Here is a 20,328-nt window from a genome sequence, read left to right as displayed (position 1 = left end):
TATAGAAGATAAGTCATGGTGTTTTGAACTTGTATATAATTAGAATATGGTCAACTGAATTGCTGCTCCGTTGTTTCATGCCTTCGTCATTAAACATAGCCCTACCATGAGTGCAGGCGAGAGGGTCCAAGGACCATCAAAACAAAAGTCCTACATAATGTCTATAACAAACGGTGAAACCATAAAAACGTAGAAAGATATAAGAATATAAATTGAACCCTGAAACGCGAGGGGTCTAGCAGGGGATGAGGTATGAAACACAGACAGACCATCTAATAAAAGTAAAGCAACCCAAACAAGCAGAAGCAGATATCACCAGATATGTATGTAAGAAAGAAAACCGTCACCCGCCAATGTCACTATATCACCCAGGATGGATCATTTCTCCTGTAAGAAACTTTTTGATTTCAACTCCCCTGCAGCTTTTGAGTTTTCATTGTCGTCTCTGACATTCCAATCATAACAAGAAGCGTCGTTTTCCTTCAATTTTTTCGTGCCGTTTCTTAGACAGCACCGGCGTCAATCATCTTCTTGCGCAGGTGGTCCTTGTACTGGCCGATAGTACCATCCCACCGGGTAACGGTCTTGTTCTCACAGACCATGATGTCCTTGGCGATCTTGTCGAGGAGACGGAAGTCGTGGGACACGACAACGACACCACCGCTGTAGGCGTTGATGGCATCAGCCAGACTGTCAATGGTGGGGATATCGAGACCGTTAGTAGGTTCGTCGAGAAGGATCATGTTCGGGGATTCAATGGCCAACAGAGCGAACACGATACGGCTCTTCTGACCCTCAGACAGAGTGCCCATCAGAGCAGTCTGAGACTCACCGCTCAGACCATAACGGCCGAGCTGTTGACGCCAGTACTGGTAGTCCTGACTCTTCTCGGGGAACTTGTCGCGGACGAAGTCAAGAGACGACTTGGTCAGATCGAGCTGCTCGGCAGAGTGCTGACTGTACATGCCCAACTTCAAGTGAGTGTGACGGCTGACACGACCACCAATGGGTTGCAGCTTTCCGGTCATGATGCGCAGCAGAGTGGACTTGCCGACACCGTTGGGGCCGACCAGAGCAGTTCTGGAATCCATATCAACACCGAAGTCAAGGTGCTCATACAGGGTATCCTCCCAGCTGCCGGAGTAGGAGAAACTGACATCATCGAAGGACAGGACGGGAGGGGGAAGCTTCTCAACTTCGGCAAAGCGGAAGCTGAAGATTCTGTCGGGGATAACGGGCTGGATGAAACCATCGGCCTCCATCTTGTCGAGGATCTTCTGACGCGACTTGGCCTGTCTAACCAAGTTGGCATATGTACCGGCGGAAGCGATGAACTTCTTGATGTGGGCAATTTCTTCCTGCTGCTTGTTGTATGCCTTCATCTGGTTCGTCTCCTGTTCGCTACGGGTCTTGTGGTAAGAATCGTAATTACCACCGTAGTACAGGAGCTGCTTCATGCGCATATCAATCATGTTGGTACAGACACCGTTCAAGAAGTCCATGGAGTGGGAAACCAGGACGAGGGTGCGCTCCCACTTCTTCAGGTATTCTTCCAACCACACACAGGCCTCGAGATCCAAGTGAGCAGTAGGGTCGTCCAGCAGAAGCAGGGAAGGCTTGACGAACAGAGCCTTGGCAAGAGCCACACGCATACGCCAACCACCGGACATGTCCTTGGTCTTCTTGTTGATGGTAACTTTGTTGAATCCCAGACCAGTCAAGATCAAGGAAGCACGAGTGTGGAAAGTGGAGGGATCCATTTTGTCCATACGCTAAGTGCAAGTTAGTGTAATCCATACTACCTGTGGGAGAAAAGATAACTTACATCATACAGATCCTCGAGGATAGGGCTGTCAGGACCTTGCTCTTCCAGGATATCTTCAGCCTGCTTCTCCATCCGGTCAAGCTGGTTCTGGGCCTCAGTGACGACCCACTCCAGGGCACCAAGCTCAGTAGGAGGGGCACCTTCATTCAGCAGGTAGATATCGATGTGCTCGGGGATAGGGTATTCACGATGGGCGATAGCCTTCAGCAGAGTGGACTTGCCACAGCCGTTCTCACCCAGAAGACCGTAACGACGACCGAAGTTCAGTTCGAGAGTAGAGTCGGTGATAAGGACCTTGCCGTGGAACACCAGGGAAGCGGAGGTGACCTTGACGTCGCGAGAGGATTCCATGGAAGAGAGCACACCGGTCGTGACACGATCCGAAAGGCCATGCTTGTCCATCTGTGCTGTAAGCTTCTCAACCTCCTTCATCTTCTCGGTCGTGGTGGCGGGCTGATCATCGGCCGGGACGTCACTGTCGACCTGGGGGGACTCAGTACCGCTCTTCTTTCCCTTGCCGAGCTTCTTCTTGGAGTCGCCATCGGCACGCTTTGCCAAACGAGCGGCTTTGGAAGCAGACACCATTTTGTCGGGGATATGTGTTGGTAGGAGGGGAGGGGGGTGGAGGAAAGCGTCAAGAGACGGAAAGGAGGAAAGATCAAAAGCCTGTCGGTAAGGCAAGGAAGAAAGAGAAAAAAGAACTTCCAGTGAGTGGATCAAATAATAGCGGGGTCAAAGGGGGTCGACCAAAAGCCTTTTCCTCTGAGTGGGTGGGGTGAAGTTTTCTTGGAAGCCCTTATCGATAGAGAGCACTCGGAATAGTAATCGGTGGGTGAGACGAAGCCCAAAAAATTGGTTCGAGACAAAGGAACAAGAGAGAAATGAGACGATATAATATATAGACCACGAACGCAACAGGGAAACGGTCTAGTGGCGATAACCGAAGTTGATAACGCCCCAAAGAGATGATAGAGAAAAGGGAAGAAAACAGAGATTTAGAGGACACTGAAGGATGTGACTGAATTTCTTGGACGCCTTCAAAAATTCCTTCAGTGGGTCCTGCTTCTTTGCCCCTCTGATTGGCTTTCCGACGTCACCGCACGGGTCGTGGCGCAGTCTAGTCTCCTTCGGGCACCAATCGCACGTGATTTACAGCCTTACGCCCAAGGCACCAGTCCAGGCTGGTCAGCAAATAAGGTAATAGCACATCACCCTTACTCATGTCGTGGCAGATGTGTCTCCGTGGGACATCAAGCCACAGCATACTACCATGTGTGCTTCAGCATGCTGGTATCTTGCCGGTAATCTGATACATCAAGAAGGGTCCCGCATGTGCCGAGTTGTAGCATTTCTGAAACTTATCTATAGTATTATCTGTAAAAGTGTCCAGATCCATATCTTTCGCGATACTACTCACATTGCAAGCTGTGGTACTAACAATAGTGTAGATATTCTTCATTTCTACCTGTATAGAACACGGTTTAGCAATTAGATGGGAAAATATATATGTTCATACGCCGCTTGGTAGACTGTGGGTATATGGCCCGAACGTTTGATATTGGGCAACAAGGTGGTATGTATTAACGTATGCGCTGACTGATTTTTTCCAACCACTCCTTTTCCTCTGCCGTGAGCCAAACATTATCCGGTATCGAAACCCTCCCTTCCTGGATAACGATCTGTGCTGGAACGTAAGCTTGAGTATCGTCGTCCGATGCACTAGGGGCCAAGCTCTCTTGCTTGCCTTCTCGGGCACTTTCAGTGTCCTCCACAACAACTTTGGGGCGTGGAAGAGGATCAGGAGTCCACCAATACACCGGAAACCGTCGTTGAATGTTATTGATCACCAGTGCCACCGCTTGCATCATGATACACCCAAGGAGCATGATCAGGATCAGGAACCAGCCGATTTCATACCCTTCGGTGACAGAAAGGAGAGCCGTTGCGCCAGCGGGCGGGTGAACGGTTTTCGTCAGAACCATCACGGCGGTGGTGATTGCACAGGCCAGAGCTCCCCCAACCTGAGGTAGTGCATTAGCATGGGGGTTTAAGGCGAAGAGTCTTCCAATCCCAATTCCAATAGCGCTCGCCATGACCTGACTCAGGACAGCGTTGCGCGGTTGCGCAAATGGTGACTCGATGGCGCCAAACTCCAGCACAGCTGCGGCGCCCTATCTGAACATTAGTCTGTTGATCATTGCAGGGGTCTGTGTGCCGTGAGCCAGGTACGTACAAAACTAGCCACAATAATTGGCGCATGGTGGTGCTGGAAAGAGGGGACATGCAAGGATACTTCGGCGACGACTAATACACCACAGAAGACACCGATCAGGGACCAGAAGGCGAGCACGAGGTTGCCCAGATTCTTTGGAGGTTTGTCCCCTCTATATCCCAGGAAGTGAGAGATGGGACGAGGTAGCCAGCGCCATGGCGGACGTGGAACCAACGGATTCAGGTATCTGTCGATATCCACATGCCAGCGGGAAAAGTCCACGTTCCTTAACATCGAGATTGACTGGAGTGTTTTCTACGCGCGAAATGGGTTGCTGCGTGTTAGGTCACAAACACTTCTTCTGGGTTTATGTATCTGGTGAGGTTAGAGCCAATTGCCACTTGTTGGAGGTGAAAAATGTCCAATAAAACGCTAGGTACAAAACAGAAAATATTCCCCAGCGCTAAGGGTATATATAAAGTATGAGGGAAATATAGGAAAGGGATAAGCAGGAACTGCTAAACAGGGAAAGACGAGGATCTAGGCTGAACCGAGAAATTACCGGCAATCGACAGATGAGGAACTTGACTAATAGACCATCCTCTTACTCCGTATTTTGATCATCTGATGCAAATGAGAAGTGGACACTCACCAGCCCTTGACCGTTTGAAAAAGAACAGGAGATTTAACCCGCAGCGCGTTCATGAAAGCGCCACTGAAGGTTGGGACCATGGGATACTTCAGTACTTTTAGTCCCCGAGGAATGACCTTAAAGCCAAAGGAAGACCGGCAGACGGTGAGCTGTCTGTACTGTATCTCCGCGGAAAGTCGAGAGAATAACCGCCTGGAATTGACGGAAGAAACATTGTGTCGCCTGAAAGGGATGACGATGACGGTGCTCATCTGCTTGGTTCTGCCATTGAGCGCATTTCAATTAAGTAACAGATTGCCGTTCTGGGTTTAGCGGCATTGGGACCTGAGGATTTTCGTCGACCCCACAGTTTCGTAACGTAATTTACGGCGTGCCCTACGCGATGGAAATTATCCCCGATTCGTGGATTACCCCGGCCACATCAAGTTAGTTTCATGTCAATTCATTCATCCATACGGTCTTGTTGACCTTTTATTGCTCTTAGTTCCCTTCCTTTCGCCGAGTCTTGCAGAGAATAAGCCGAGCTTGTCAGCCGCGCTATTGCTGACTGCAGTCGACAATGATAATACTAAACTCCAGAACATCAAAAATAAGCGAAGCCCATGACATCCATTGAGACGAAATACAACTATCAAATGCCGAATACCGACTTTGAGTGGACTACAGTCATGACGGGCTTTACAGATGTACGCTACTCGGCTCATCTTGTCAATGAAATCTATCGGTTGGCCACATAACTCGTATTAGCAAACACCTCCGAAAGATCTCTCTTACCTAAAACGGCATTCTGTTGCAAACAGGATACAGCATCATATTTATAGCAGTGAGTCAACAAGGAGTGCGAAGAAAAAAAATGGCATATCATGGTCGTCAACATCTTATCTTTACATATACAAATCTAAACATCAAGGGTCTTTCCCTGTCGTGAACTCTCCTGTGCCAACTCAATCAACCGGATAACATCACGGGCCTCCGCTCCGCTGGCGGGAAGGTCGCCTTCTCCGGCAAGAGCGCGGGCAAGCTTCCTGTAGTATTCAGACCAGGTGGGAGGCTCCACTGTCGGCGCAACTTCTTTGACGGGCTTGCCGTTTTGGATAGTGGTCAGAGTGCCTGGAAAGACTAAAGTTAGTATACGTGCTACTGACAATGCTTTGTATGGGGGAGACAAGCATACCATATCTTTCACTAGGTTCTCTGCCGTATACACTGTCGCCGGGCTTGATTCCGCTCTTGAGCTGCTCCTCCTGGACATCGAGATGGAACTGTTTTGGAATAGCACGTCAGCTTATTAATTCTCGGCTTTAATACCACCAAAACTAAGCCCTTACCTTCTTAAAGCTGCCCTTCTCTCCGCGGACCCAGAATCGCAGTTGCTCCTCTTCTGGACTTACGACAGCGGCCTTAGCAGTCACCAGAGGACCGTTGTTATAGTGGAACAGGACAGTGAAAGAATCCTCGTAGCCGGAGGTGTTGACCGCCCGCTGAGAGCCAATAAATCCAGTGACACGGTTGGGCAGTCCGAACAGATGCACGGCCTGATCTAACAGATGACTTCCGAGATCGTAGATAGCACTACCACCGGGAACGACCTTGTTCTTCCACTTCGAAACATCGGGAGCGGGCTCTTCGGGGCGATGACGGTCGAAGTGAGTCTCAAATTCGGCGACACGGCCAAGGACACCACTCTTCACGAGCTTGGAGGCGGTCACGTAGTCGGCATCCCAGCGACGGTCTGCACAAAAATTATTGTTAGTGGCAGTTCTGCAGCTTGCTGGTGCGTGAAAGAGGCGCTTGACCACGGGTAATGACACGTACTTTGGTACACAGCCAACAACTTGTTCTGTTTCTCGGCAAGGGCAACAAGCTCATCGGCTTCCTGAGTAGTGGGGGTGAAGGGTTTCTCGCAAACAACTATAGCGGCTTTGTTAGCGCGCGTGAAAGGAATCGATGCCTCAGATTGTTACCGAGACACTCACCATGCTTTCCGTGCTCCAAGGCCAACTTGGTCAACTGGTAATGAGAGTCTGGGGCGGTAGTGACAATGACGACATCAACTCCGTCATCCTTGACCATGTCCTCGGCAGTCCGATAGGACTTGATGCCGGGGTGATCCTTCTCGGCATCATCGTCGGGCTTGGGTGTACGCTGAACGACAGCGTACAGTTTCAACTGAGGAACATCGGAAACAAAAGGAATGTGAAATGTTTTAGCGCTGAAGCCGTATCCGACCACACCAACGTTGAAAGTCTTGGAAGCCATAATGGTTTATAAATATCTATCAGGGACAATCACAAGGTTGTCAAAGTAATAGGGTTTGGAAGTTTGTATTTGGAAGAGAGACCGGCGGGGCCTTGTGGAGCTTTATATACACTTGGAAAATTACTCAAGAAGTCATATTAGTGATGATGTAGAAACACAGCTAGTGCGGGGGAAGGTCCTCGCGATAGGAACCTTTGGGTCCGGCGGACATGGCGGGGCAAATTTCTACCAAATTTGGCAGAGGCCGACCGTGTGTCAGTCTTCCGAGCCGACCGATTGAACTGCTCTTCCGCCGGAAATGCTTTTCCCGATCACGCCTTCTCAACTCCTACACATCGAGTAATCTCAAGGGCATCCTACAACAGTTAGAATCCATCAGTCTTGTATTAAGAAAGCCATCACTCACCCGAAGTCCCTCCGGTTGATTCAAGGTGCTCTCATACACCAAATTCGGGTCCCCGAGGATGTCAAACAGAGGCGTCGAATCCGAGCCAAGAAAGGCCCGCACACTCACAGCAGGTATACCCTCCGTGTTATACATCTGGATTGGCCCCTTCTCAGCCGCCTTTCGTTTCTGCTCCACCGTGCTCCGGACATACTCCAGGTACGGTGGATTCCCCGGATAGAGCACGTTATCAGCCACCAGAACCGAAACATGGGGAACGATCATGCCAAGCTGCTCGCATAGCTTCAGATCCGTAGTATACGCGGGCTTATAGTGATCAATGAACATAATTTCCACCTGTGGGACTTCGCCGCTGGCACACAACTTATTCAGGGACTGGTCGCTGCGACCCACCAGGATCTGGACAAAATCCCGGAGGCCCGCCAGATCCAGCAACAGAGTCGAGATGGCGGCATATTCAGGGTTCAACTCTAAACTGTAGTACTTTTTGCCACCGGCCCGACGCACGGCATCGCCGAACAGGATGGCCGAGTAACCCACGTAACCTCCGAGTTCGATCATGGTCTGGGGCTTGCGCTCCGCTATGAGGTCTGCTACGACCTTCCCTTTCTCGGGCCCCACATGGATGAGGTGACGCGATTTAGCGAATTCGTCAATCAGATCCAGTACTTTCTGGGGGTTTCCTTGGATCTCATCCCGGTTTGGCTGGGCGTAGATGAAGTCGAGAAGGTCGAGTTCGGCTTCGTCATTGCGCTATTCAATGGATCGTATTAGTACTGATTTGTAAGGGTAGCGACGCATCGGATCAATCTTACCTGACGAGTTGTAGGCTGGTTTTGCGACATTATGAACAATAACTACTAGAGACACCGATAATTCAACACTCGATAAACCAAAAAACAGAAAGTCTCACATCTAAAGAAGAACAATACCACAGACACCCCAGACCAACCATGGTATTTATAATCTCAATTCCAAGGCAACGATCGTCATCATCCAAACCTAAAGACCAAGCTCGGACATAACTATATGCCACCAACAATCCATAACCCCGAAAACGGCACTAATTCCGCCATCCACGAAACTATAGAGACAATGATAAGATTAGCTTATCTAGCTTGACACTAACTATAATCATACCCCAGTCCAGCAACGGAACCTAATCTTTATCTCGCGTGCGAAGCATCGGGCTCGGATACCGGGTTCAGGTCAAGACTCCGTAAACTCCGAGGTCTAGTTTGATGTCCGATGATCTGATAAGGGTTTCAGCCCCTCATTTCATATCCCTCCGAAGGATTGAAGGATTGAAGGATCGACGGGATTCGGTAACCTTTTTCCTTGGGTTTGAGTCATGGATGCTTGTTACTTTCAACTTTGTGAGTCATATATAGGTTGGACGTGGTCTAAGAGAAGTATTCTATGGAGCGTGAGGATATAGGGTTAAAGCCGCTGACGTTTCTGATGGATCATAGGCGTCAGTATCCTTTTGAAAAGTCGCGTTACTTTGTTGATTCGTTGTGTTCTATTTTCCTGGAATTGCTGATAGTTTTCGGTTCAAATAGATAACAAGTTGGAATCCTAGTTGAGGGATTGACTACACTCGAGTTATAAAGAATACGTTGTCAGAAAACCTGATGTTCACAGCAGCTCTCACAAGAGTCTTAAGTTTATTGTCCAGATAGTAATGTAGTTACTAGCGGTCAAGCCTCGCGACATAGATAAAATAGTTCTGATGAGTATGAATATCTGGCAACATTCTAGGGAGAGGGCAATTGCCAATCCCGTATGGTGGGAACGATCAGGCTTACAGAATTGATATTCGAAGGGACTATAAGATGGATTGTCCTAGAGTTCGATCAAACAATTATACTTTCAGTCTCCTTTATTAATCCCGTTTGAAGGTATGTTGATTATCTGTTTCCGTTGTCCGATGCATGCCCTACAAGAAGTATCTTCCAAGTATTGTCGTTGTCTAAGTCCGGGAATCTCCAAGCTCGATACCTCAACTGTTGGGCTTCGATTGAAGAATAAAAGTATTCGAGCATCAATTGTAATGTGAAATAATGAAACATCGAATTTGTTTATTGTTGAAATATTATACCAAAACACACCATTGTATCATCCGAAGTTACACTAGAAGAAGTTGTTCAGAGCCTTGCTTGCATACTGTGTTGCCCTACTTTTAGGTCTTATCAGATCAGATCATCCATTGTTACCATATCCACTGTTCATGTACTGTACTATGTCATAAATGACCTACCTAATTTTTTGTTAAACACCTGAGGAGATGGGCTATGTGACGAGTTAGAAAATACATCTTGGAACTCGGTAGAAGACAAGGGGTCTGTGCTGAACAACCAGTGGAGATCGACGATCTTCTTCAGGCGCATTGGTTCGTGGGCTGAGAGCTGATTGCAGATCGCTTGGGTTTTTCTCCGTTTTTTTAGTGCCTTTCCCTGTTTTCTATTTTTATCTTTTCTGTTTTTTAGAAAAAAAAATGTACGAATGGTTTCCTCTGCAATCTTGTGCTATATTTATCGAAATAGTGAGGTGGTTGTATTACATTGTGTGAGTATGTATGCTAGTGTAGGGCTGGATGAATGGTTCATTCATTAGATCTTAAAAACCATTGTAAATGTCACTAAATGATACGAGGATGGATAAAGTTTTGTCCCAAAGGTGGAGCCAATGATAATTGAACTTCCATGTGATTCTTTGGAGCAAGGGAAAAAGAAAACATTCAGGTTTTCAGCCCAGCCACCTGGATTGACAGCGAAATACTACCTTTTCCGCCGCGACACGAATCCGGCCAAATGCACGCTGACGTGGTCGTCTGGCAGCATTCCGGAGGGGTCGTGGATGAATATTCACATCTGAGGACCACCACCGATTAATTTCTTTCCAACTCTATGCAGATAGAGGTCAAGAATTCGGCCTCATGTCCATCCCCACAGTGAGACGAGCCTTTGGCTCGATTGCGAAACAAAGAACGCTCCAGTCCGTTCGAGGGCTATTACAAATCCAGACTCTCGGTCTGTTACTCCGAATCGCCATCTCATTCATCCTTCTACCGCTGGATAACGCCATTCTTTTCGCTACGTGCCTTGTCGGCCATTTTTCTGTTTTCCTCTCGCATTCTAATCCAGTCCATCGCCGGCAGGCCGCGCGACGTGATGTTCATTTCTATCCGAAAACCATTTTCATCACCGGCATTGACACCCCTTACGGGCTGGCCTTGGCACGATGTCTATACTATCACGGCCATCGGGTGGTGGGCGCCGACATCACAGATCTCCCATTCGCATCGGGTGAAGGCATGTCGAAAACACTAGCGGCTTACTATCGCATCCCGAGGTCGCACTATGTGTCCCGCCTACTCGACATCATCCAGAGGGAGAAAGCTGATATCTGGATTCCTTGTTCGTCGCGGGCGAGCGTCCTGGAAGACGCAATGGCCAAACAGGCAATTGAAAGCCGAACTGCGTGTAAATGTATCCACCTGGACACGGAATTAGTCAATCAGTTTAGCGACACAGAATCCTTCACGCAGTATCTAGTCGAAAAGAAATTGCCCGTGGTAGAAAACTACCAAGTGCAGTCGCGCGACTCTATACACAAGATCTTGCATCGGTCGCCAAGCAAGGTCTACCATATGCGCCGACCAGATCTTGCCGTGAGCGACAACAAAGTCGTCACCTTGCCGAAGAGGACCCTAAGCATGACTTATACGGAAGTCAGCGAGATCCAAATCTCAAAAGATCGGCCATGGGTATTGCAGCAGCAAGCTCGGCTGGGGGAGTTCTTCGCCGAATTGCTGCTCGTTAGTGGACAGGTTAAGGCTATCAAAATTCGTCCAGCGGACAATCAGCCTTGGGGCCATTCTCGTCTGGACGAGGGGCTTGCATTGGCAATTCACCGACTCATGGACCGTTTCGCATTTAAAGGGGGCCATCGGATGACCGGCCATCTTTGCCTGCGGTTAATGGTCGACGAAGAATTCGATGCTAACAATGTGCGCTACGTAACTCATATTGCTGGCTGCACTCAAGGCACGACCGCTGTCAGGCATCTTCTGGAAGAACCGTCGCCTTCATTGATTGATGGATACTTGGCGGTTCTCTCATCACAGCCTGATGATACGTCCGCAGACCTGGACAGAAAACGAATGCAGGCTAGAGCAAGCATATCGGCGGTCTCACGGAGCAAATTCACCTTCTACAAGACGCTCAAGCAATGTGATGTCCGGAGAGTGCTCCCCTCTCTATACCCGGTTGCCCAGCAACTCGACCATTTAGTCAGTCAGGGAAGCGATCTTCTACTATTCTGGAAGGACCCTCGTTTTTCGGTCCTTGATCCGCTGCCATGGTGGTGGAATGCACATATCTATCAACCACTGAAAGGATTGGAAGTGGTATTGAGCAGGAGAGATGTCAAGAGACTGTAGGAGTACCTATTCGGTCACTCTTCTCTTGGCGCTCCCTTTTCAATTTTTCTTTTATATTTATCGGCCAGTATTATTACCTTTCCGTAGCTGGAGATCTTTGGGATATAGGCATAAGGATCTCGGAGGGTATTATAGAGAGCACCAGATGGCGTCTTCAGAAATTATTGTTATTATTGCACATTGCCATGGACAAAAAAATGAGCGAAGCCTTTAACGAATTGATATTATGATAATAAACTGGAATTTATTTGATTTTAGATGAGCTTCTGGGTTATCAGTACGCCATTTAGCACACATGTAGATCCTAAAGTATCTCCGTGTTTCTAACAATAGGACTGCGTCTACTCTGTATCTCTGGTGATGGTGAATTACCACGGCAGACTGGATCTAGCTTATGGACGACTCGCGATTTTTTATTGAATAACTTGACGTATACCATGGAGCTAAAAGATTAATCTCCCTTGTACCTTGACCTACGGTGTCTGGCAATACTACGAAGACAATTCGTTTCTGTGGCAGAAGCTTCAGGTTGTGGCGATACTGCAACATCGAGTGCATCGTATGCTACTGCTACCGATTCTTTTATAATCGGTAATACTCTCCATTCTCATTATGCTGGTAATTTAAATGTATCATTCATAATGTCACGGAATGCTAATTGACGTTATAAATAGACTACAGAAATTGGAGCCCAAGCTACTGCTACATCCACATGGACAACAGGCGGCTCTTCAGCAACATCAGCGATTTCAGGTGCTGGTACAATACTTTCTTAAATATCTGTTTGGCCATGCTTGTGACTTTAGTTGGATAGCTCATCATAGACCATTGATCTCATCTTGCTAAGAAGACAGCAGATGATAGGGCGGTGAATATTGCAGGAATCAATAACACACCTTTAGATTCTGTGGCTGGATATTGTTATCAAAGATATATTGGTCGAGCAGCACCATTCACTGCGTCATACAAATGAAACATTCTAGCAAGCACAAGCCAAACCAAATAATCTAACATATCCGCTTCACAACTCACACTGTACCATCACATCTGCCATCCACTGAGAGACAAGGACCCAGCAGGCCGCTATCAAAATTGAAGAAGTCGTATTTGTCTGACTAGGCACATACATACTTCTTAGATTGCTCCTCGGCGAACAGCCCTACGAAATGCATGTAGTCTCGTGCCACCTCTGGCATCACCGGTGCCTGCTTCCAGGGCGCTTTGAACAAGATTGGGTCTGAATCTGGGTAGGCGGACCTCTCTTTTGTGCGATGTTATCATCTAAATTCTTGCATGGCCGACCAGTGAACCAGACACTCGTCATCTAAAGGAGTTCCCCTTCACCACCGCCAAAGATGATCGAGTGACGCTGGTCGATACTCCTGGCTTCGACAACACGAGCATGTCAAATATAGACATACCTCGGAGATTGTGAAATGGATATCTGCATCACATTCAGCAAACGCCCCGGTAAATGGCAATATCTACCTCCATCGGATTTCAGATCCCCGCATGACCCCTGCTGCAATAGCCAACCTCTGTATTTTCTGGAGTTTCTTCGGGGAATCTAACCTCCCTGCTGTTGCTCTGGCTTCGACACTCTGGGATTATGGTAATCTTTCGCAATCTCGGAGCACATATGAAGTACTGAAGTTCACATACTGGAAGGGTCTCCTTGACAAGGGTAGCCGGACCTTCCCTTGTGACGATGGTCCAACTACTGGGAAGCTTGTGATCAAATACCTCTGTGATCGGAAGCAACCGGTTGTATTTGACATCCAGAAGGAAGCTGTGGACCAGGGACTGCGCGTCGAACAGACAAACACTGGCACTGAGCTCCGGAGACCTTTGGGGAGATTTAACGGATTCAATCGATGGCGATTGATGCTGTACTCCATGTCTACAGGATCCAATTCACTACTAACTCATATGGGCAGCTTAAGTGCCGGAGGTATACGAACTGATGTGGATATTGAGAATGTTGTAATTCTTGGCATTTGAGTGATTTTATTGCGAATTTTCTCTGTTCTATCTATTTTACAGAAAAAGCCTCTGTCACTACCGCCAGTGCTGATGGAACTAGTCGAAAAAGCCAATTTACTGCTTTTTTAGAGCCATCACCCGTAGTACAGCTTTGCCACTGTAGGTAGTGATGATTGCAGAGGTTCAGATGATAGGAGGGACGAGGTAGTAAAACAAGGGCATATAGACCCTCCCTGCACTGCTGGTATAAAGACACATTTTGCTTTTCTGGCTGGATAGAAGATGATACTGCGGTAGAGATGATAAGTTAGACTTGGTCATCGCCATCTTGGGCGAATATGCGCTGTCACCGTTTTCTTGATGGGGACATCGACTTCAGTGTAAGGGGACAAAAGGCCTGGTCTCTAAGGGGTAAGTGGTATAATGGGCTCCGATTAGAGCAATGCGCAGAGCCACAGAATGATATGCAATTGAAAGAGGAATGCCGAGCTTCTGAAAACCCAGTCCCTGTTTAGGCTGTGGTGTTCTCCGTTGTATGCGAAAGAGCATAGCTAGAAAAACGCCTTGCATAAAGACCATGAGCAAGCTGCGGATATAAGCGAGAAAAGTTCGTTTCAGCGCTTGGTGATGTCAGAATAGTGTTCCACGGCATTTCTTCACTCACATTGCTGTGGTATTCATGCAGATTAGACGGTGGAACTTACTGAAGTGGTTACGGCTGTTCTTCTGTGGCAGGGTTAGAATGATGCTCTGTACTCAAAGAAGTGTCATACTGCTATGTTCGCCCTTTCATATGACATATATGAAGGTCTCATTCAAATGACCGTGCTTGAATTTGAATCCATTCAACTATATAGACAGACTTGGTCTAATCAACAATTCAAGATAAAGTGAGCTAGTCTTCTTCTGCTTCTGTCTTGGCTTCAGCATTGTTGATATTCTGATCCGCGGCTCTTTTCGAGTAGAGGAAAGGCATCAATACCTTCTTGTATGCCTGTTCATTCCTTTCTGCACGCTGAATAAGGCCATCGGTAAGTTGGACAGTGGGTTTGCGTTTGACGAACTTCAAGATGGAGTTTGCATTACCCCATTCAAATAGTATCTCGCTGAGCATCTCAGTAGCAGGAGCTGATATGTCTTGCCCAACACACAGATTGACCAACTCATCAATTTCCTCATCACTAAAGACCCCCTTTTCTTCTTTAAGTGGAAGGAACTCCAGCAGGATCTCTGAAACGTCAAATTCCCCATATTCTAGAAGAATATTTGAAATTATCACTTTCTGCAAAAAAGTAAATTCATCATTTAGCCAAAGCGCATCCCAAACCTTCTTCTCTGTTATAGATATTGCTGAACCCAGTCGATCGATGAATACCCGGATAGTCCTCGCATCGCCCCATTTGAATGATATCACTGAGATCATTTCAATAGCAGGAGCTGATATGTCTCGTCCAGCACATAAATTGACCAGCTCATCAAGGTCCTTATTTGAGAAGCCATCTTCTTCATGGCGTGGAAGGAACTCCACCAGGGTCTGAGAAACATCAAATTCTCTATATCTCAGAAGAGCATTCGCACCTCTCACAATATCCCTAAGGAAGTAACCATGATTTCGCCAAATCGCATCCCAGACCTGTTGAAGATTCCAATCTCGCCCCTCTTTCAGCAGGAGATCCAAGAGTCTAGATTGATCCTTCAGAAAAGCTTTTTCCAAAATCTTCTCTGTAACGGGTACTACTGATCCCAGTCGATCCGTCAACATTTTAAAGGCCTGACCATCCACGCAAACTCCATCCAGAGCCCTCAATACAACCTCTTCAGTGACTGTAATATCGTTTCTTCGTAAACCTAACAGCTTTTCCATTGCATCGTACCCCTGCAATGCCATAATCAGAGCGTTCTGGGTCCCCACTGCATCCACCAGATTGTCGTCCATCTCAACTAGCCCTTCATCAAATAGTTTCGTCAGTTTCTGTAAGCTCACAATACTTTGCTCCAGAAGCCTCCCTATCACTTGGTAATCCTGTACATGACGACCTCGTTTTAACCAGAGTGACAACAACACCCCAGACATATGCCCAGCTGCCTTAAAGACATGATCTGTCATTGGAGCATCTGGAAATTTGTTGAAAATAGATTTGAGTACTCTTTTGCGTTGATAAAAAGGTACTGCTGTTGCTGTTGCTGCTGATACCAATACTTCCTCTGTGATCGGCAGGTTTTGTTCAAGCTCAAGCAAATACTCCAAGGCAGATTCTCCTGCCCATACATTGTCAATTGCTGAGGATAAAATCTTCTCGTTGACTGAAATTTCCGAGTCCGCGTTGTTGATGACCAGTTCCATCATCTGTTGTGGGCAGTTCTCGTTCGAAGCAGCTGCGATCATCGTTGCCTCTGAAACATCAAAAACAACCAGTCCTGCCTCTCGTTTGTCCAAAAGCATTCGCATCAAGGGAAGACCATACGAACTCCTTGCCACTTTTAGGATTATTTCATTTTCCAGAAAATAGCGTTGAGGGCATTTTGCCAATACCATTTCCATCCATTCCAGGCCATTGGAACTCCATACGATACGCTGCCAAGTTTCCGAGGTGATTTCAATACCAGACACTCTTTCCCATAGCAAGCGAAACACTGCATGATCCCCATTAGCAGCTGCTGCTGCTACTAATTCCTCTGTGATTTGAATTTCATGACCACGGATCTGTAAAAGCAATTCCATCACCTTTGCTGGTGCATAGCGCCAAAATTTCCAGATAATATCTTGATTTAAAGGAACCGTAGCGCCCCAATGTTGAAGAATCAGCTCTGATATATCAGGATTATAACTAGAAACAGCAGTCACTGACTCCATTAGGTCTTCAGTGATTTGGATGTCCTTTCGTCTCCTGTCCAAAAGTACTCGCATCGTTTCACCGCCATCATTATTCCATAGCGCTGTGTAGAGAACGCTCTCAGTAACAGGAACCTCTAGCTTGTCTTGCTTATCCAAAAGAAGGCACATGAGCCGATGAGCTGACCTTGCGTTCCCTGCTATGGCTCTAACAAAATCTTCATTCAAAAGAACACATCCATTTGCAGTCTTGTCGTACAAGACTTTAGTGCTCAAAAGTAAGTCCAGAAGGTCTTCAACTTCTTCATGTGGAACATTATCGAGATCAATGGAACTCGCAATTTCCGAAGCTATTTCCGCTGAAATCTCTATGTTCCCCAACAACTGCTGTACGATAGTAAGATGACCATTCTGAGCAGCCACTTTAACTGTGCTCTTCCCTTGAAACTGTGTACAAGGGTTAGCCCCTTGTGAGAGAAGTCTCTCAACAACGCTCTGCATCCCCATTTTACAGGCCAAGTAGATGGGCGGCTCAAGGACGTCACCCCATATATTATTCCATGAACTCAACCGAAAGTTATCTCGAGCCACACGCCGCCAGTTTAAGTAGACTATGCGCTCTGAAAACAGGCGATATATCTTATTCTCTAGGTCCCGGAATTTGGCATCAGAGTCAGTAAGCTCTGAAAAATGTCCGCTCCAATGTGCTGCGGCATACTTCAAGAGCGGCAGATCGTGTACGGCTTCTTCAGTCAGAACCTCAGTTTTGTCAAGCATATCGTTAAGGGCACGATTAGCTATGTCCATATGGCCACCATTTTTAGTTAACTGATACCAATGGATAGACTCTGAGACAACCAAAAATTCCTTCACTGAAAAATGGGCGAGTTTAATAGTACCATTCGATGGACTAACAGTCACCAAATAGGTAGTGCAAGTTCCAACAACATCTTCAGGATGTGGAAAGCCCACCACTGCTGCAACAGTCTCTAGCCTGAGTGGTTCAAGAGAGAAACTGAGCCATGTGAGTATTGAGCGCGCGTCCTCTTTTTCGTCTTCTGGAATGTCTTGAAGGATTCTTTGGTATGTTTCTTCCAGAGTTTTTGGAATCGTTTCAAGTGATTCCGTGATTTGATCCCTTTTTTTGCATTTTTCGAGCCGTTTGATTTGTAGGTCAGCCCAGCGAAAACGTCTGGCAGAGGGAAGATCTTAGCAAAATATTCTGCTGAGAACAACAGAGTGCATGACAATACCTTGGTTCCTTTGTGTCCAACAGCTTTGCCAAAATTTGATCATTGACCCCCTTTTCTTTTTTCCATCTGCTCAGCTTCCCATGATCGAGTGCATCGCGGACAAAAGCCTCGACATCATTATTCATTCGATCCTCGAGATCTATCTTCAAGCTCTCCTCCAGGTGACAGCGAATGTTTTCTTCGTATCGACTTGTTGCTAGAAGATGGATCTTTTCCCCGTGCTCGTCAATGAGACCCTTCAGAACCTGAAACAGTAGATCCCTCTCATGGACTTCATTATCAGGACATTCATCGAGTGCGTCAAAAATAAGAAACAAACGATCACCCGTATGATTGTTAATCACATCACGGAGAACTGTTGAGAGTTTGTCTTGGTCTGGCTCACGGTTTTGTCGACCATGTTCTTCCCATAAACTGACAAGTGATCCTGGAAGCTCCTCAGGTACCAGTTGTCGAATAATGCTCCTAGTCATGTTTTTCACATTCTGTGTTTCGTCGCGACTGAATTGAAAGTACCAGTAGGAAAATATACTAGAAAGATCATTGCTGCAATATTTTTCGATGTCTTGAATGATGGTAGAGCTGGGTTTATTAGTTATTGGTCTTTATTATAGTGGTCGACATACCAAAGAATTGATTTTCCGCAGCCAGCTATGTTTACTCAGTTAAAAATATTACCACGACTGATAAACGAGTGCTTACCAGGTCCATGCAACCACAGAAATTTGCCTGGTGTTGCCTTCCATTCTCTATATTCATCTGAACTCAAAAGCCAATCACCAGTTTTGTGCGTTCGAACCCTTTGGTGATCATTCTGAGTATGAGAATACTGTATGTCAGACAACCACTTAAGAATTTTATCTCGTTCATCCGCTGAAATAATCAGTCTAGATCATTAGTAAATAAGGATGGGTCGTACAATTGACTTTGACTTTGATTGTCTCTGTATTCTGGTAGACCTTTTCGATACTGGCGAGTATTTCGTCACCTTTAGTACTTAGATCTATGAAGCATTAGTGATGCGAAGGAAGAGCTTGGCTGGGTAGCTCACATATGTAATTGTTGATTTGACTCCAATCGCTGACTTTCTTGTCCTGATCCTGCACGGCAGACTGGAGATTGTTCAATTCTGTGTCAGAAACTGGGAAGATACTGTTCCCCATGCGATCTAGCGCTTGTCAGCTTGAGCAACCACCAGGAGAACTAAATATGGGTACGTACTCAAACCGCTTGCATTTAGCCGCTTTTTCACCTCTGCTGTGTACTCGAGAATTGCTTTGTATACTTGTACAATAGCATCATCAAGCCCATCGGAGCTTGGTAGTTTCTCCTTGCGACGATGACCATTGAGTATAACGTATCGGGCCAGGATATCAGAAAGGAATTCAGATGATTTGAAAGCAGCTTCTTTTTGATCCACAGAATTTTTGGCCATCTAATTCAAGGTAAGCTTAAATGTTATAGTATATCAAAATAACTCTTCTTACCGTAAGTCCAAGCGTGACGATTCCCCACGCGCTTGAAGCTAGATACTAATCAATATGACACCCATTTAAGGTAGGCTTAAGGCTACTTACCATGGTTACTAGGATCAAAAGCTGCTATCCCTTTGATAATATCTGAACAGTGAATAGCCGAGTTGAGAATCTTTTTGGCCACATCGCGAACATTGACTTCTTTTCCATCATACTTCTTGAACTTCAGTCCTCCATTTTGATATGCTTTAAAGCTCTCTTTCGTTCTATCGATGACCTCTTTGATGGCATTTTCCGGAGATATAGCTTCGTCTTCGCGCAGCTGTCCCTTTAAATCCTCATTCAGTTCGTCAAAGGCTCTCTGCCAAAGGTCTACATTACCGGGTTTTTCGCTTCTCTCGACCACTTTCTCATCTGCAGGCGTCTTCTTAGACACAGGGTATTCAGGGGTCTCGGCTTCGTCTTGTTTGTGATCATTCTTCAGTTCATGCAGAGCTTTCGGTCCAGTCTCTGGGTCACCAAATTCCCTGTCTTCTTTTAGACTGGTTCCCTTTGTATGCTGTTTGCTAATGGGAGACACGTCGGCGTCGACCCCATCATGCTTAGCCTCTTCCAGGCACTTGACATCGTCTTGTTGATCGGGGTTTCGAGTTTTCGAGTTTTTTTCAGTTGGTGTCTCATTTAGATGGTTCGTGTCGTTGACAGGTTGGTCGACACTCGCATTTCTGGCGGCCTCAATCCGAGATTTACCACTTTCGGACACAACCCTATCCTTACCCTTTTGAGACAAATTGGCAGGATGGAAGTTTTCTCTGGTATCATCGCTTCTTTCTCTTTTGCGGAAATAGCGAAGTTTCTTGCGCAGTTTACCCAGCATTTTCAGTGTGATGCTTAGTAGACAAGAGTTGTGCTGATGGTTTACACGAACAAGAGTGAGGGGAAGAGATTTCAGCTCAGCGCTGGCACCCGGATGATAGATCAAAGCG

At 46.7% G+C, this 20,328-nt stretch overlaps 7 protein-coding genes across 7 annotated transcripts; 2 read left to right on the top strand and 5 right to left on the bottom strand.

Moving 5' to 3' along the window:
• Positions 1-20: 20 nt before the first annotated feature.
• On the bottom strand, positions 21-2,883 carry F9C07_2284763 (ribosome biogenesis ABC transporter Arb1). The gene is made up of 2 exons (XM_041292820.2): positions 1,826-2,883; positions 21-1,772 (listed from the first exon to the last, which is right to left on the bottom strand). The coding sequence occupies exons 1-2, from the start codon at positions 2,408-2,410 to the stop codon at positions 504-506; spliced, it is 1,854 nt and encodes a 617-aa protein (XP_041147557.1). The 5' UTR covers positions 2,411-2,883; the 3' UTR covers positions 21-503.
• Positions 2,884-3,405: 522 nt separating this feature from the next.
• F9C07_6349 (HPP family protein) lies at positions 3,406-4,331 on the bottom strand (the record flags this gene model as incomplete). The annotated part of the gene is made up of 2 exons (XM_041292819.2): positions 3,406-3,996; positions 4,059-4,331. The coding sequence occupies 2 exons, from the start codon at positions 4,329-4,331 to the stop codon at positions 3,406-3,408; spliced, it is 864 nt and encodes a 287-aa protein (XP_041147556.2).
• Positions 4,332-5,529: 1,198 nt separating this feature from the next.
• F9C07_6350 (putative dehydrogenase) lies at positions 5,530-6,998 on the bottom strand. Its single transcript, XM_041292818.2, has 5 exons — positions 6,666-6,998; positions 6,505-6,600; positions 6,018-6,421; positions 5,864-5,951; positions 5,530-5,799 (listed from the first exon to the last, which is right to left on the bottom strand). Exons 1-5 carry the CDS (start codon positions 6,946-6,948, stop codon positions 5,588-5,590), a joined length of 1,083 nt encoding a protein of 360 aa, XP_041147555.1. The 5' UTR covers positions 6,949-6,998; the 3' UTR covers positions 5,530-5,587.
• Positions 6,999-7,081: 83 nt separating this feature from the next.
• On the bottom strand, positions 7,082-8,268 carry F9C07_2284760 (putative O-methyltransferase). Its single transcript, XM_041292817.2, has 3 exons — positions 8,170-8,268; positions 7,355-8,107; positions 7,082-7,304 (listed from the first exon to the last, which is right to left on the bottom strand). The coding sequence occupies exons 1-3, from the start codon at positions 8,197-8,199 to the stop codon at positions 7,260-7,262; spliced, it is 828 nt and encodes a 275-aa protein (XP_041147554.1). The 5' UTR covers positions 8,200-8,268; the 3' UTR covers positions 7,082-7,259.
• A 2,024-nt stretch (positions 8,269-10,292) lies between these two features.
• Positions 10,293-11,798, top strand: F9C07_6352 (uncharacterized protein; the record flags this gene model as incomplete). The annotated part of the gene is made up of 1 exon (XM_071511457.1): positions 10,293-11,798. The coding sequence occupies one exon, from the start codon at positions 10,293-10,295 to the stop codon at positions 11,796-11,798; it is 1,506 nt and encodes a 501-aa protein (XP_071364388.1).
• Positions 11,799-13,310: 1,512 nt separating this feature from the next.
• Positions 13,311-13,799, top strand: F9C07_2234027 (uncharacterized protein; the record flags this gene model as incomplete). The annotated part of the gene is made up of 1 exon (XM_071509944.1): positions 13,311-13,799. One exon carries the CDS (start codon positions 13,311-13,313, stop codon positions 13,797-13,799), a length of 489 nt encoding a protein of 162 aa, XP_071364387.1.
• An 877-nt stretch (positions 13,800-14,676) lies between these two features.
• Positions 14,677-20,219, bottom strand: F9C07_2234026 (uncharacterized protein; the record flags this gene model as incomplete). The annotated part of the gene is made up of 9 exons (XM_071509943.1): positions 14,677-17,806; positions 17,868-18,449; positions 18,494-18,518; positions 18,570-18,740; positions 18,787-18,870; positions 18,919-19,035; positions 19,089-19,302; positions 19,355-19,392; positions 19,445-20,219. The coding sequence occupies 9 exons, from the start codon at positions 20,217-20,219 to the stop codon at positions 14,677-14,679; spliced, it is 5,136 nt and encodes a 1,711-aa protein (XP_071364386.1).
• Positions 20,220-20,328: the final 109 nt, after the last annotated feature.

This window comes from Aspergillus flavus, chromosome 5 (genome assembly GCF_009017415.1).
Source record: "Aspergillus flavus chromosome 5, complete sequence".
In the NCBI taxonomy this organism is placed as follows: Eukaryota; Fungi; Ascomycota; class Eurotiomycetes; order Eurotiales; family Aspergillaceae; genus Aspergillus; species Aspergillus flavus.
This window is presented reverse-complemented; position numbering and strand designations above follow the sequence as displayed.

What these genes read in the sequence shown, in the direction of transcription:
- F9C07_6350 (XM_041292818.2), bottom strand. Translation starts at nt 6,948, where the DNA reads ATGGCTTCCAAGACTTTCAACGTTGGTGTGGTCGGATACGGCTTCAGC. An exon ending in GTTGTTGGCTGTGTACCAAA is followed by an intron (nt 6,422 to 6,504) that starts GTACGTGTCATT and finishes ATTTTTGTGCAG; the next exon opens with ACCGTCGCTGGGATGCCGAC. An exon ending in AGAAGGGCAGCTTTAAGAAG is followed by an intron (nt 5,952 to 6,017) that starts GTAAGGGCTTAG and finishes ATTCCAAAACAG; the next exon opens with TTCCATCTCGATGTCCAGGA.
- F9C07_2284760 (XM_041292817.2), bottom strand. Translation starts at nt 8,199, where the DNA reads ATGTCGCAAAACCAGCCTACAACTCGTCAG. An exon ending in ACCAGCCTACAACTCGTCAG is followed by an intron (nt 8,108 to 8,169) that starts GTAAGATTGATC and finishes TCCATTGAATAG; the next exon opens with CGCAATGACGAAGCCGAACT. An exon ending in ATCAACCGGAGGGACTTCGG is followed by an intron (nt 7,305 to 7,354) that starts GTGAGTGATGGC and finishes TAACTGTTGTAG; the next exon opens with GATGCCCTTGAGATTACTCG.
- F9C07_2284763 (XM_041292820.2), bottom strand. Translation starts at nt 2,410, where the DNA reads ATGGTGTCTGCTTCCAAAGCCGCTCGTTTGGCAAAGCGTGCCGATGGC. An exon ending in TCCTCGAGGATCTGTATGAT is followed by an intron (nt 1,773 to 1,825) that starts GTAAGTTATCTT and finishes ACTTGCACTTAG; the next exon opens with CGTATGGACAAAATGGATCC.